General features: G+C 35.8%; 1 protein-coding gene across 1 annotated transcript; it reads left to right on the top strand.

Moving 5' to 3' along the window:
• Window positions 1-2,441: 2,441 nt before the first annotated feature.
• On the top strand, window positions 2,442-11,828 carry MS4A13 (membrane spanning 4-domains A13). Its single transcript, XM_031039203.2, has 4 exons — window positions 2,442-2,582; window positions 5,736-5,792; window positions 6,928-7,047; window positions 11,402-11,828. The coding sequence occupies exons 1-4, from the start codon at window positions 2,454-2,456 to the stop codon at window positions 11,534-11,536; spliced, it is 441 nt and encodes a 146-aa protein (XP_030895063.2). The 5' UTR covers window positions 2,442-2,453; the 3' UTR covers window positions 11,537-11,828.
• The last annotated feature ends 488 nt before the right edge of the window (window positions 11,829-12,316 follow it).

Here is a 12,316-nt window from a genome sequence, read left to right as displayed (position 1 = left end):
TGGCTCCGTGTATGTGTTCAAAAATCTCTACAGCAGATAGTCTTGTTTTAGGGGTAAGTAAGACTTCACTTTGACTAAATTCAGGAATATTTCAATTTACTAAGGATTATTCTTGAATCTGGAGAGGGGCATACTTGGTTAAGTCAAAAATGGGTTTAAAAAAATTTTTTGAGTATAGTTGACACACAATGTTACCTCAGTTTCAGGTATACAACATAGTGATTCGACATCTTTATACATTATGCTGTGCTCATCACAAACGTAGCTACCATCTATCACCATACAATGCTGTAACAAGATCATTGACTGTATTCCTTTTGCTGTACCTTTTATTTCTATGACTTATTCATTCCATAACTGGAATCTCCCTGTATCTCCCACTCCCCTTCACCCAAAAAATGTTTTTTTTTAAATACTGATTGCCTTCTACAAATTTTAACTGATCTCATGTCTCTTCATACACAAATATGCGCTCAGATAGGAGCATACTGACTAAACCAACATACATAGGGTAGTAGATAAATCCCAAAAAGGAATAAAAGAAAAAGAAGTATTTTTTTTAAACTGGGAGAGGGATCTCTTGCTGATCTCTTTCAATTACTGTATTGATGTCTGTGTAATTTAATGATTATTAATTTGTCTCTTCAATTATAAACAGAGAGCTTAGCTATCTCTTAATAAACACCAAGGAATTTTGAAGATCATGCTCTTTCACATCTGAAAGAAAAGGAACTTTTCCACCGGATGTGAACTTTTCCTTTGAACTTGGCCGCTGTGTAGATTGTCTCCCACCTGACTGTTCAGCAGAGGTTCTTAATCTCTTTGGAGTCACAGACCCCTTCAGACATAGGAAGAAAGCTCCGGATCTTCTCCCCAGCTTCATGTATATATTGTAATCCTTTGCACTCATATTTTTGTGTGTGGAGAAGAGGCCTATGACCTCCTGAAATGCCATTCATTGGCTCGAGATTAAGAACGATTTTTAAATAAGAAAACCCACCTTGTTCTTCTCCACACACTAGCAACCTTGCTTTCTTATAGAGTTCTTTTCAAGCTTTGTTTACTTGGATATTTCATAGTATTATATAGGACAACCACCAATTATAAAGGGAGACACTATTTTTCAGGCTCACTTAAGAGTTGGAAAAGTCATGTGGGATTAATGTCCTTCATTCTGATGTGCTTATTCAAGAGATATTTACTGGGTTCCCACTTTTAGAGGCTGGTGACAACAGTGAGATAACTAAAGTCCAGGCTCTCAAGGATTTTGCTATCTAGTAGAGGATTTTCTCCCAATCAAATCCAAAGAATCTCTGAAGATAATGCCATTCTTCCAAATTCGATGCAGAGGAAATCTAAAATTCTAAATCTATAAAAATGCATAAGATTGTTACTGAAAAAGTCATCTTTCTATAATAAAAGAGAATTCTCTAAAATGTATCTTTAATATTAGCTGGTTGCATTTATGTGTTTTTAGACTACTTTACAAAGAGCTGGAACTATTAAAGTTAAAGCATTAAATAGCTTTCTATTAAAGTTTATATTAAGTAAAAATAGTGTATCCTCTGAAATTTTTACTTTTTTTTTTTTTTTTTTATTAAGTAGGCTCCACACCCAACGTGGGGCTTGAACTCATGACCCTGAGATCAAGCATCACATGCTTTACCGACTGAGCCAGCCAGGTGCCCCAATCCTCTGAAATTTTTAAACAGTAATTAAAAATGTGATTCAGTATATGAAATATTAGTCCACATATAAATTGAGAAATAAATTTACTGGCACATATTTACTTGGATTATAATTATCTTCTTACAAATTAAAGTTGGGTAATAATTCACCCCTCCACCAACTCATCCCCTATCCAATAGGAAGACCTTGTACAAGCAAGTCTACATTGGATATTCTTTGTATCTCTGTGTTGAACTGTACCTCACACCAGCATGCTTGTGATAAAGATACATACCAAATATACCTTGAAGGCAGAGGTAAACCTTCAAAAAGATGCAAAAAGTAGTTCAACCTTAATAATTACTAAGATACAAGAATATATTGGATACATGGTTTCCTGCATCCATATAGATTAGTAACCATATTTCCCCCCAAATACCTTCAGTATTCTCCTTTCATGCCATTACTTGATAGGTAGGGAAGATAGCCAGTATTAAGAGTCAGATTGTCAACTATTTTATGGGAGAATTGACTAGAATTATTATTGAACAGTCTGATGCTCCACGAATGGTTGACTCCTATTTGGTAACCATCAGTACTTCCTGGTTAGGGCTTTCCTTTGGGGCTAACCAGTCCAGAAAATACATGGTAAGTGCATTGCTATTTACCTTTTATCTTTCATAAAAGTATTGAATATTTCTTATAGTTAACACTGACTGGAATAATGTTATAAATTACATGGTTTGGGTACTAATATCATTTTCTTCTCACAGGCTCTCCAGATTATGATTGGCATATTTCATGTTTTCATGTGGTATTTCCTATTGATTTTGTATATGGGACAAATTAGAGGAGTCTTTGGGACATATGAACCTATAACTTACAAAACAGGATGTGCTTTATGGGGAATTATTGTGAGTAGAATATATTTATATGATTTAATCATTCAATAAATACTATTCATGCCACTAGTGGAAGATAGGGAACAGTTAAGTAAATCCCATGTTGGTAATTTATTCAAAATCAAATTCTTTTTTTCAACACATTTTTTTTAGTACCTTTAACTTACCAGTGCTGTTACAAGAAATGTGGATACAGGAGGGAATACACAATGACAACCATAGGTTGGATTGTCTTTAGATATGTGAAAGACAAAGAATCTTAGCCATAATATCCATTAGCATGGTTAATTTTCATATTTAGGATCCTTACCTTCTTCACACAATGCGCCTACTCACACATTTTCTAAATTTGTCATTACCTGCATTCTTCTGTGGTTTCTAGACAGCCGTAAGTTAGTAGGAAAATTTGAAAAGTATGGCATCCTCAAAGGTGAGTGAACAAATAGGGAAAGATAAACTATATTAAATTCTGTTATTTTGCCAAATAAGGCTGAGAATTGACCATTGGAGTTAGCAATAAACTTGACAAGTAGTTTCAGTGGAATGGTGAAGCAAAACCTGACTGGAGTTGGTTTAAGAAATAATGGGAGGAGAAGACTATAGAGACAACAAATAAAACTCCTTTAAGGACTCTGGTGTAATATGGCATTGAGAAATGAAGTAGTAGTGGGAGGAAGTTTGGATCAAGACAAGGTTTGCTTATTTGTTTCAGTAAGTTGGAAGTATCATGTCTTTTACTGAGGGGACTGAGCCAGAAGAGGGAAAATCAATATGAAATAAATGGAGGGAAGGAGGAATTATTAGAATCCTGTACTGGGGTAGGCAAGAGGTGATGAATTTTAATACACAAATACTTAGGTTCATGGACAGTTCATCTCTAGCAGTGGATCTCAATTAGAGGTGGTTTTGCCCCTCAGAGGACATTTGGTGATGTCTGGAGACATTTTTGGTTTTCATAGCTAGGGTAGGCATCTAGTAGGCCGAAGCCAAGGATATGGTTAAATATCCTACAAAGTATAGGATAGCCCTCATAAGAAAGAATTATCCATCTTTAATGTAAATAGTGCCAAGGTGGGTAACAGGATGGAAAGGTGGAGAAACAGAGAAAGGACAAATTTTGATAGGTAGGTAGATGGGATATTGGGAGCTTGTGGAACTTTTCTTCTGATGGCTTCAAATACCTCAGTGAATTAAGAAGCCAGATCATGAGCTGAGAAGGAGAATGGGATAATGAATTGGTTGTTTGAAGAGAGGATATGAAATAGTCACCTAGAAAAAGAGAGTGTATGCATTGTGGAAAAGTAGTTAGACTTTCACTAAGATTAAGAGCTCACTTAAGCTTTAGGAACAGAATGTGTGTAGTGAGATATGGGTCAAGATGGTTGTGTGTCTTTCTCAAGTCCTGTTTGGCTGCATGGGTTCAGGCATTCAGTGAGAAGGAGAACTGCATTTAATCAGGATTTGGGTTTAACCATGCATCTGTGATCAAACAAGAACAGTGCAAAGGAGTTGAAAGTGTATATAAGTGAGTGTAATAGTTAACCATGAAATTTAAGCTGGTAAAGTAGAGAATATAACAGAGAGGTGAGGGGCTTGATTATAGATCCAGATGGGTTCAAAGAATTGTTAAAGTTGTGATACTACAGGACATGATGTAGAAAGATAGAAGCTGGTGGTCATAGTAGGATACTTGGAAATGAGATTTGAAAGATGTCATCCTTATTGGCAGAAAGAAGCACAAGAGAATGAATATGGGAGTGAGTGACTGAGCTAGGATGGGGTCAGAGGATTAGAGAAGAGAAATTCAAAGAAACAGAAGACCCGGGTATTAGAAGGATCACAATCACACCAAGGTTTAAGAGGTGTTAGAGAGAGAGTGAGACAGAAATTAAAATCACCAAGACTAGAGTGACCAAGTCATCAGTTGATGACTTCAACCAGGCTGGATAGTGGTGATAGAATCTGATGACATTTGATTCAAAGCTGGAGGAGAGGGAAGGTATAAGGGCTAGAAGAGAAAATGGCCACCACTTGAGAGGGCTACAGAGAAAGCAGTGGCCCCTAGGAGATCCTCTGCCTTTATACATTGGCTCACAATTGTCAGAGCATTGCTTTAGAAAACAATAGTGAATTTGCAGACAAAATCCAGATAATGATTCATGTCCCTCAGTGTTTAATTGTACATGTTATAAAAATAGCATGTGTAGCTCCTAGAATAAATTATCTAAAATTTCAGTGAAATTTAATCCAATGCAAAACTGTCATAAACTTTGAAAGGCATTTTGTGAAGCACATGGTTTGGTAATCTAGCTACAGCGGACTCCAGTTTATAATTCAACTTTATGTTCTTCCTTTCACTGTGTACCTCCTTAGAAGTCTCAGCTTTTATTACAGAATGAAGTGCTGTGTGTGTAAATTTAAGTTATCCTGGAGGAGTTAGTAAGCTTTAAGGTTTGGCCTTCCTGTAAATGGTATAGCATGAGTGCTGTTTTTCCACAGATTATCATTTGACTTAGATCTTTGGAAAATCCGCTAAAACAGATAAGGCAAAAGGAATGTTCCAAGGGAAGTATGCAGCTCACCTTCAAACAATATGGCATAACTTTACACTTCTGGGAAATAGACAAAGTAACCTGGTGTGAAATAATGGAAACTCTTTAAAAAACGCAAAAACATGAATTACAGTTATTACTTTAATAATGGCCACAGTCTCAAGAGATATATTTTGTACAAACACAATTTGGAATAGACTCATGAACCACTTTTTTCACATTTGGATATGTATACAAAAATTGCAATCAATGGCTTCATTTTATTAGGAAGGATAGCATTTGAAATGATAATCAAATGAGTTCAAAAAGCATGCACAGATATAAGCAAACTTGGCCCCTGATTCAGGACTCTTTAAGTCATCTTTGGTATATACCACAACCTGAATTCTGCCCACTGTCCCCTATGTTTCTGTGATTAGGGACCCAGCTATTAGCTTTCAGTTCATGACTATATGATGGAAACTTGTCCTGACCCCTTCTACTGAAACTTCTTTATATTTTGTTACTCTTGGTATTCTAAAAATAACTGACCTGGAAGAGGGAGTTGTTAAAAATACATCTTAAGTTTATGAGCATTATCAATGAGTATTTATAAATATGTTTTTATATCCAGTTTATCACTGCAGGAGTCTCCATAATAAGAGTAGTAAGGCATCCAACTCAAGGCATGGTAAGTGGAGATGCTTCGGGTATCCTAGAAATCACTTGTCACAAAGCTAAGTAGGTTTTAGTGAGTACCTAAGCAATGAAGGCATCTACCCTACTTTTAAAATAATTAAGTGAAAATCTAGGAGCACATAACTTTTTTTTTTTTAAAGATTTTATTTATTTATTTGAGAGAGAGAATGAGATAGAGCATGAGAGGGGGGAGGGTCAGAGGGAGAAGCAGACTCCCTGCTGAACAGGGAGCCCGATGCGGGACTCGATCCCGGGACTCCAGGATCATGACCTGAGCCAAAGGCAGTCGCTTAACCAACTGAGCCACCCAGGCGCCCCTAGGAGCACATAACTTAATGTAGAAAAACTTTCTATATTAATTAGAATCATTATGTAAAAGTTCTAAATTTAAATACAGGGGTTTTTTTGTTTGGTATTCTACCTTATTTTAACATTGTATGAACTTTACTAGTGAAAAAATTTAATAGGACCTAATAATGCATTTATATATAGATAAAATATTACTGTAAAACTTCATTTTCCTAACTACCTAGTTTGGGAACAGGATTATATCTTATAATAAGATAAAGGATCTGTCCAGAAGATCCATCTATGGTATAGATAAGATATTGGAAAGAAAAAAATCTTAGACTCTTAGAGCTAAGAAATCAATGAGTCTGATCTCACAGTTGTACAGATAAAAACATATCCAAAGATATTGATGGATTTCCCTAGAGAATGAAAATCCTGGATTAAAAATCATTGAATCTTATTTGGCTTGTTTCTACAAGCAGTCATTTTCCATCTTTTTTTGTTTCTTTTTCCATTTTACAGTGGATCTCCTTTTGTTCAAATCCCATCTTAACAATCTTTCTTCCATATGACTCAGAAGATTGTAAAATACATTTTTTTGCCCAAATGGAAGATTGATGCTTATTGATGTGATATTTCACTGGTCCCTCCAGATTAACTGGGTTTCATGTAAACCAGGAAAATATTTTATTCTAATGGCAAGCATTCCAGCACCTCTAAAGCTTCAGAAACTAGATCAGAGTTTTGACGAAATGATTTTTTTTTCAGCAATACAAACTGTTTAACCTAAGTGTTTATTCAGAATATAACAAGCTTACCATGTATCTTCTTTTCAGATTACATTTGCTTTGATCATGAACATCTTCTGCATAATTGTTGCAGTTATTGCATCAATTCTAACAACAATTGAGTTGTCTTCTTTTAATTCTGTGTCATATAGGAATTATGGACAAGCAGTAAGTGACCATTCAAACAATTCTCTTCCAAGGTTTTAAAGCCTTTGGAGGTAAAATAAGACTTTTATTAGTCTTCAAGAAATTCTTTGCTTTAAGTAGTAAGCTCTTGATTGAAAGTTTCAATTCAGAAGTAATTCTAACATGATTTTTTGGTAAATATTAATAGAATGTTTGAATTCCTGCCATGCCCAATTAAAATAAAGCAAGTAGATAATGTGAAGACTTCAGTGATAAATGTATATGCATTAGGCATGGGGTCACTGATGATTCTCTTAATGAAATAAATGTATGATCCTAGACCCTAAAACCATTCCCAAAATCAACAAAAGAATTCTGTTACTGATGCATATATTTGGAATTGTAGACACCTGGTAATTTCTGGTTTAACACAGAGCTTTTCATACACAGCCTATTTTTTTTAAGATTTATTTATTTATTTTAGAAAGAGAGAGAGAGCGCAAGTAGGGGGAGAGGCAGAGGGAGAGGGAGAGAGAATGTCCTCAAGCAGACTCCCCATTGATCATGGAGCCCAATGTGGGGCTCCATCCCAAGACCCTAAGATCATGACCTGAACCAAAAGCAAGAGTTGGATGCTCAACCAACTGAGCCACCCAGGCACCCCTATACACAGCTTATTTTTGTGTCTCACATGAATTTTGTTTTATGTGTTCAAATGCTACATGTGCGTGAACCTGTCTTGTTTCCATTTAATTAAATATCCAATCACATACTTTGTACCAGAGAAGTAACTATTTCTTCTTAAGATAGTAACATTCTCCAGTAAATGTGAATATCTTTACTGATATCACAACTGATTTATTTCAATTGTGTTGGCTTTAAATTCAGAATTACAGAATATTAGTGCTGCAAAGGACATTCAAATGAGAATACATTAGAGTAGAGCTCCTCTTTATTGTTGAACAACAAAACAAAAAATAGCAACTTGAAAGTTTTAATTCAAAAATAATTCTAATGAGAAGACTCATTGTAGATGAGGCATAATCTTCCTGCTCCCCCTTCCTCAACTTTCCTCTCTCTATACCTGCACTATATTTTAAAGGGGCCATCAGTTGAAGGAATCCAAGCATGAAGAACAAAAGCCTAGAGGACAATGAAAGGATGAGAGAAGATGCAATAGTACCCCAAAAGGGATTGTGTGTAATGAATGATGGATTGATTTAAATAAGTATGCATCAGATTTTCCCTATACATTGTAAGAAAATTCTCCATTTTCCCTGGAAATTCATTCTGGGAATCTTCAGTTCTAATTTTGGCGGCAGAGATAAGGAAGAAGAATTAGGATATTAAGTGGAGGATTGTTCCAAATTATATTGAGCTGACCACTCTTATTCATAAGCTTATAATCATCAGTTTAAGATAATAATGGCATAATTTCCAGGATTCTCCTTTTGCAAACAGTATTACAAACCACTGTAGACTGTATTTATCTGAACTCAGTATTAACAATCAATTTCACAGTCTCCCAAATGCACAAGTTTCAGTTTTGTTTGTGGTGATTAATTACATGAATGAACTTATATAGACCTACAGCTCTAACCCACAATCTTCTCTTAGAGGGATTATAGAATCCTGTTCTACATTTACTAAGGCAGCCAACATTTTACAAGATTTTCCAAATGCCAGCTTTTCTAATATAAGCAAGCTGCTTGGCTAAACCCACAAACTCATCAAGTTATCAGTGTTCCCAGGTAGGTTCAGCTATCCCAAAAAGTGCATGCCTCTGAAACATACTTATCTTATAGCAAAATGGTTGATATTCTAAATCCAGAACCAGACTGACTTTGTTCAAACACTGTCTTCAGGACTCACTGAATGTGACCCTGTGGACAAGTTTCTCAACTTCCCTATTCCTGAGTTTATGTGTCAGTAGAAAAAGTGCCAACACGTACCTGTGAAACTGTCTCCCAGACTCCAGGCCTGTTCTTCTAATGGCCAGCTTGATGTTTCCACTTCGATATGCTTCTGTTGTCACCATCTCAAATTCAACAGATATAAAATGGGAAAAGTTTGCCTCCTCAAAAGTACTGTGCTGCAAGACTCCCTTATTTCAGCCTCTAAAGCTGAAAACCTTGATGTAATCCTTCACCCTTCTCTCCACTATCTCCCAATTACCAATTATTGCTCGCTTATTATTCACTTTAATTTTTATTAACTAGGACTCTCTTAGTTGTAAGTGATGGGAAATACAACCCAAATTGACTTAAGCAAGAAACGGGCTTGTGCTGGACTCAAAGGCTTAAATCGCCTGTCGAGAACTCAGTCACTCTCTTCGTTGTTTGCCTCTTTGAACTTCTCTGGCAGATACCTTGCTATTTTCAGGGGCAGAATTTGAGAATAACACTAACAAATACAAGTTAAGGAATGTGGACAAAATGACTTTTTACAATCTTGGCAACAAAGAGGTCACCAGTACTTCTCAGCTAAAATGCTACAATTGTGTTTCTGCCAACAAAATTAAATCAGAATTCTGATAAGGTAACTTGATATTTCACACCCCCTAGAGCCTTTTCTTTATCCTCCTGGTACTATCATATACTCCCTATACCTGAGTTAAACTCGCTTTATCATTTTCTTACATGTTCATTCTTGCATTCATTTTTTTCTTCACATTATCAAACCACAGGTCATGTGATATGTATTTTAACTTTATTATTGTTTCTATTTTATGCCTCCATTTCTTAATTATTTTGTCACACTTTTAATTTATGCTATTACATTTTTTTCTGGAGCAAGATAAGTTACAAAAAAACTACTAAATGAAAATTTAAAGCTGCTTAGAATGTTGCTTCCCTCCATTTTTCTCAGTCTTACTCTTATTTACAATGTCTTACCTCTTTATGAAGCCTTCCTGGATATGAATGGCTTAGGGCAAACCTCCTGTCCCTAAAATTCCTGAGCAAGTTTTTATCCATTCTGACATATTTAACCTTATTATATGTTACCTTATATTATCTTTCTGTCTTTTCTACTTGAGTATAAACCTTGAGAAAGCAGGAATTTTTTGTCATTTCATTCTTACTGTCTACTCCCTACCACCTAATAGTTTCTTGCATAAAAGATATTAAATAAACCCAAAAATGGAAAAGGTGGAAGAGAAAGAATTGAAGGAGAAAATGTAATGTTATTCTTTCCAGGTCTGAATATCATTCTTGTCTTTCTATAGCCAGCACAAAAACTACATTTATTTTCAGGATTAGGACCAATATCATTCATCCTGATATGTAGTTGAAAATATCTTTCTGATCACAACAGAAGGGATCTGCTTTATTATCCCATCAAAATCATAATCACTGCATACTTCCAAGTGAGATGTTGTTTGAGGATTTACTCATCCTTCCACATCATGTTACAGCAATTTCTATGTGAGATTTTTATCACTGCACATACAAATTTCAGTAAGTCTGTAATTAGTAACAATTGTTTTAATACATGAGAATTGCTTGATAAAATCCCTTAGTAGCTATCTTATCACTGGAGATAGAGTCAAATCTTATTGACCGAAGAGCTTGGATAGATGCCGGGAATGGCCAGCAATCCCTGTACCAACGGATGAACGATGACTCCAAACTTCACTGTGAAAGAGAGGAGAAGGCAAGGGGGTCAGTGCTCAGAGACGAAGACCCTTTGCCCTTCTATTCTCCCACTTTTATTGGTCCTTCAGGATAATCATAGATCTTGATCACTGTTTCTCAAGCATGTGATGTGTGACAAGGGGTCTTACTGCAACTAGGAGGATCTGTTTATGGGAATGATATGATATGCTAATCTGCGTGTTCTACAAGTTCTGCTAAACATAGCCTAGGGGACAGTGCATACACCTCTTAGATCACAGGGCAGCTGTTTGGGCTAAGAAGGCTTCGGGGAAGGCAACTCCCCACGGCATTCCTATGGCAGAGTGGTCACGCAGGCCTCAGCATTCCAAAGGCCTACGCCCTTCTCCGAAACCTTCCCTCACCCCCAGTGGCCTCTGTGTTACATTTTAGCAAGCCAGGTATTATGGATGATTTCATGCTCTACATTAACCCCAACAGATAGAGACTCTGTCATGAAGAGAATAATGAGAATGAAGAGTTGTAAGAAGTGAGACAAGAATGCTGAGTGATGAAGACCACCAGTGGAAGCTGAAGATAATGAGCTGGGGGAATTAAGCGTAGGAAAAGTGGAGTGGAAGGCAAAGTAATAGAGATGACTAGGGAAGTCGAATGGTGAAAGCAGCTTATTTATTTTTCCTATTTTCCTTGACTCTCATAGTAGGAGCTCCTTCTGTGAACATATTTATATTATACTTATTAAAGATAATAATGCAAGATTTCTCCCTATTTTCTGGTTTCAGAAACTTGGAAGGGAAGTTTCACGGATTTTACTGATGTCTTACCCCTTGGAATTTTCTATTGCATTAACATACTCAATCTTTGGCTGTATTGGTTTGGTAAGTGTTTATCTACTCTGGCAAATCAAGAGATGCTGATTTCTAGCACATACAATCTATAAGAAGATAATACAGTATGTTAGAACTCATGAAAATGGAATATGTCACCATATTTCCTTTAAAATTTTCCCTTATTTTTATTGTTTATAAAGTTATGAAAGTAATACATGAAACTATAAAGTAAAATTATAGAGTAAAAAGTTATTGTCCTCTTACTGTAGTCCTCATCATACCCACCCATCCAAATCTAAACAAAAAGACACAAACACACAGACACACTATACAGTTTTCTTGTTTACTAATTGTGTGATCATATTCATATTGTTTGTCACATGATTTTTCTCAAACTATCATAAACATCTTTTCATTGTAAAACAAAACAATACCTTTTAGTAGCATCATACTTTTCCTTAGTATTTATTTTGACATTTTTTCTTGCTGCGTCTTTAGTTTTTTTCCAGTTTTTTTTTATTATAAACAATGGTCTTTACATGTATGACTAGTATTTCTGTAGGTATTTGATTCCTAGAAGTGTAATGACAAGTTTGATAACATCCCTAAATGCTGTAATAATACACAGTACTACAAAAGAGAATGATTATTTTATGAGAATGATTATTTTATACAAGCTTTAAAAAAAACTAGATATCAGGGTACCTGGGTAGCTCAGTTGGTTAAGCGTCCAACTCTTGATTTCTGATCAGGTCATGGTCTCAGGGTCATGAGATCAAAGCCTGTGTAGGGCTCTGCACTGGGTGTGGAGCCTGCTTAAGATTCTCTCTCTCTCTTTCTCTGCCCCTCTCCACCCCACTCTTGCAT

The sequence above is a fragment of the Leptonychotes weddellii genome, chromosome 11 (assembly GCF_054177405.1).
Source record: "Leptonychotes weddellii isolate Sample4059 chromosome 11, ASM5417740v2, whole genome shotgun sequence".
In the NCBI taxonomy this organism is placed as follows: Eukaryota; Metazoa; Chordata; class Mammalia; order Carnivora; family Phocidae; genus Leptonychotes; species Leptonychotes weddellii.
Note: the sequence above shows the minus strand (reverse complement) of the source record. Positions and strands in the feature narration are given on the sequence as shown.

Coding starts and splice junctions, on each gene's coding strand:
- MS4A13 (XM_031039203.2), top strand. CDS start 2,454: ATGATTGGCATATTTCATGTTTTCATGTGGTATTTCCTATTGATTTTG. Junction 5,793..6,927: donor GGCATCCAACTCAAGGCATG/GTAAGTGGAGAT, acceptor TCTTCTTTTCAG/ATTACATTTGCTTTGATCAT. Junction 7,048..11,401: donor ATAGGAATTATGGACAAGCA/GTAAGTGACCAT, acceptor TTCTGGTTTCAG/AAACTTGGAAGGGAAGTTTC.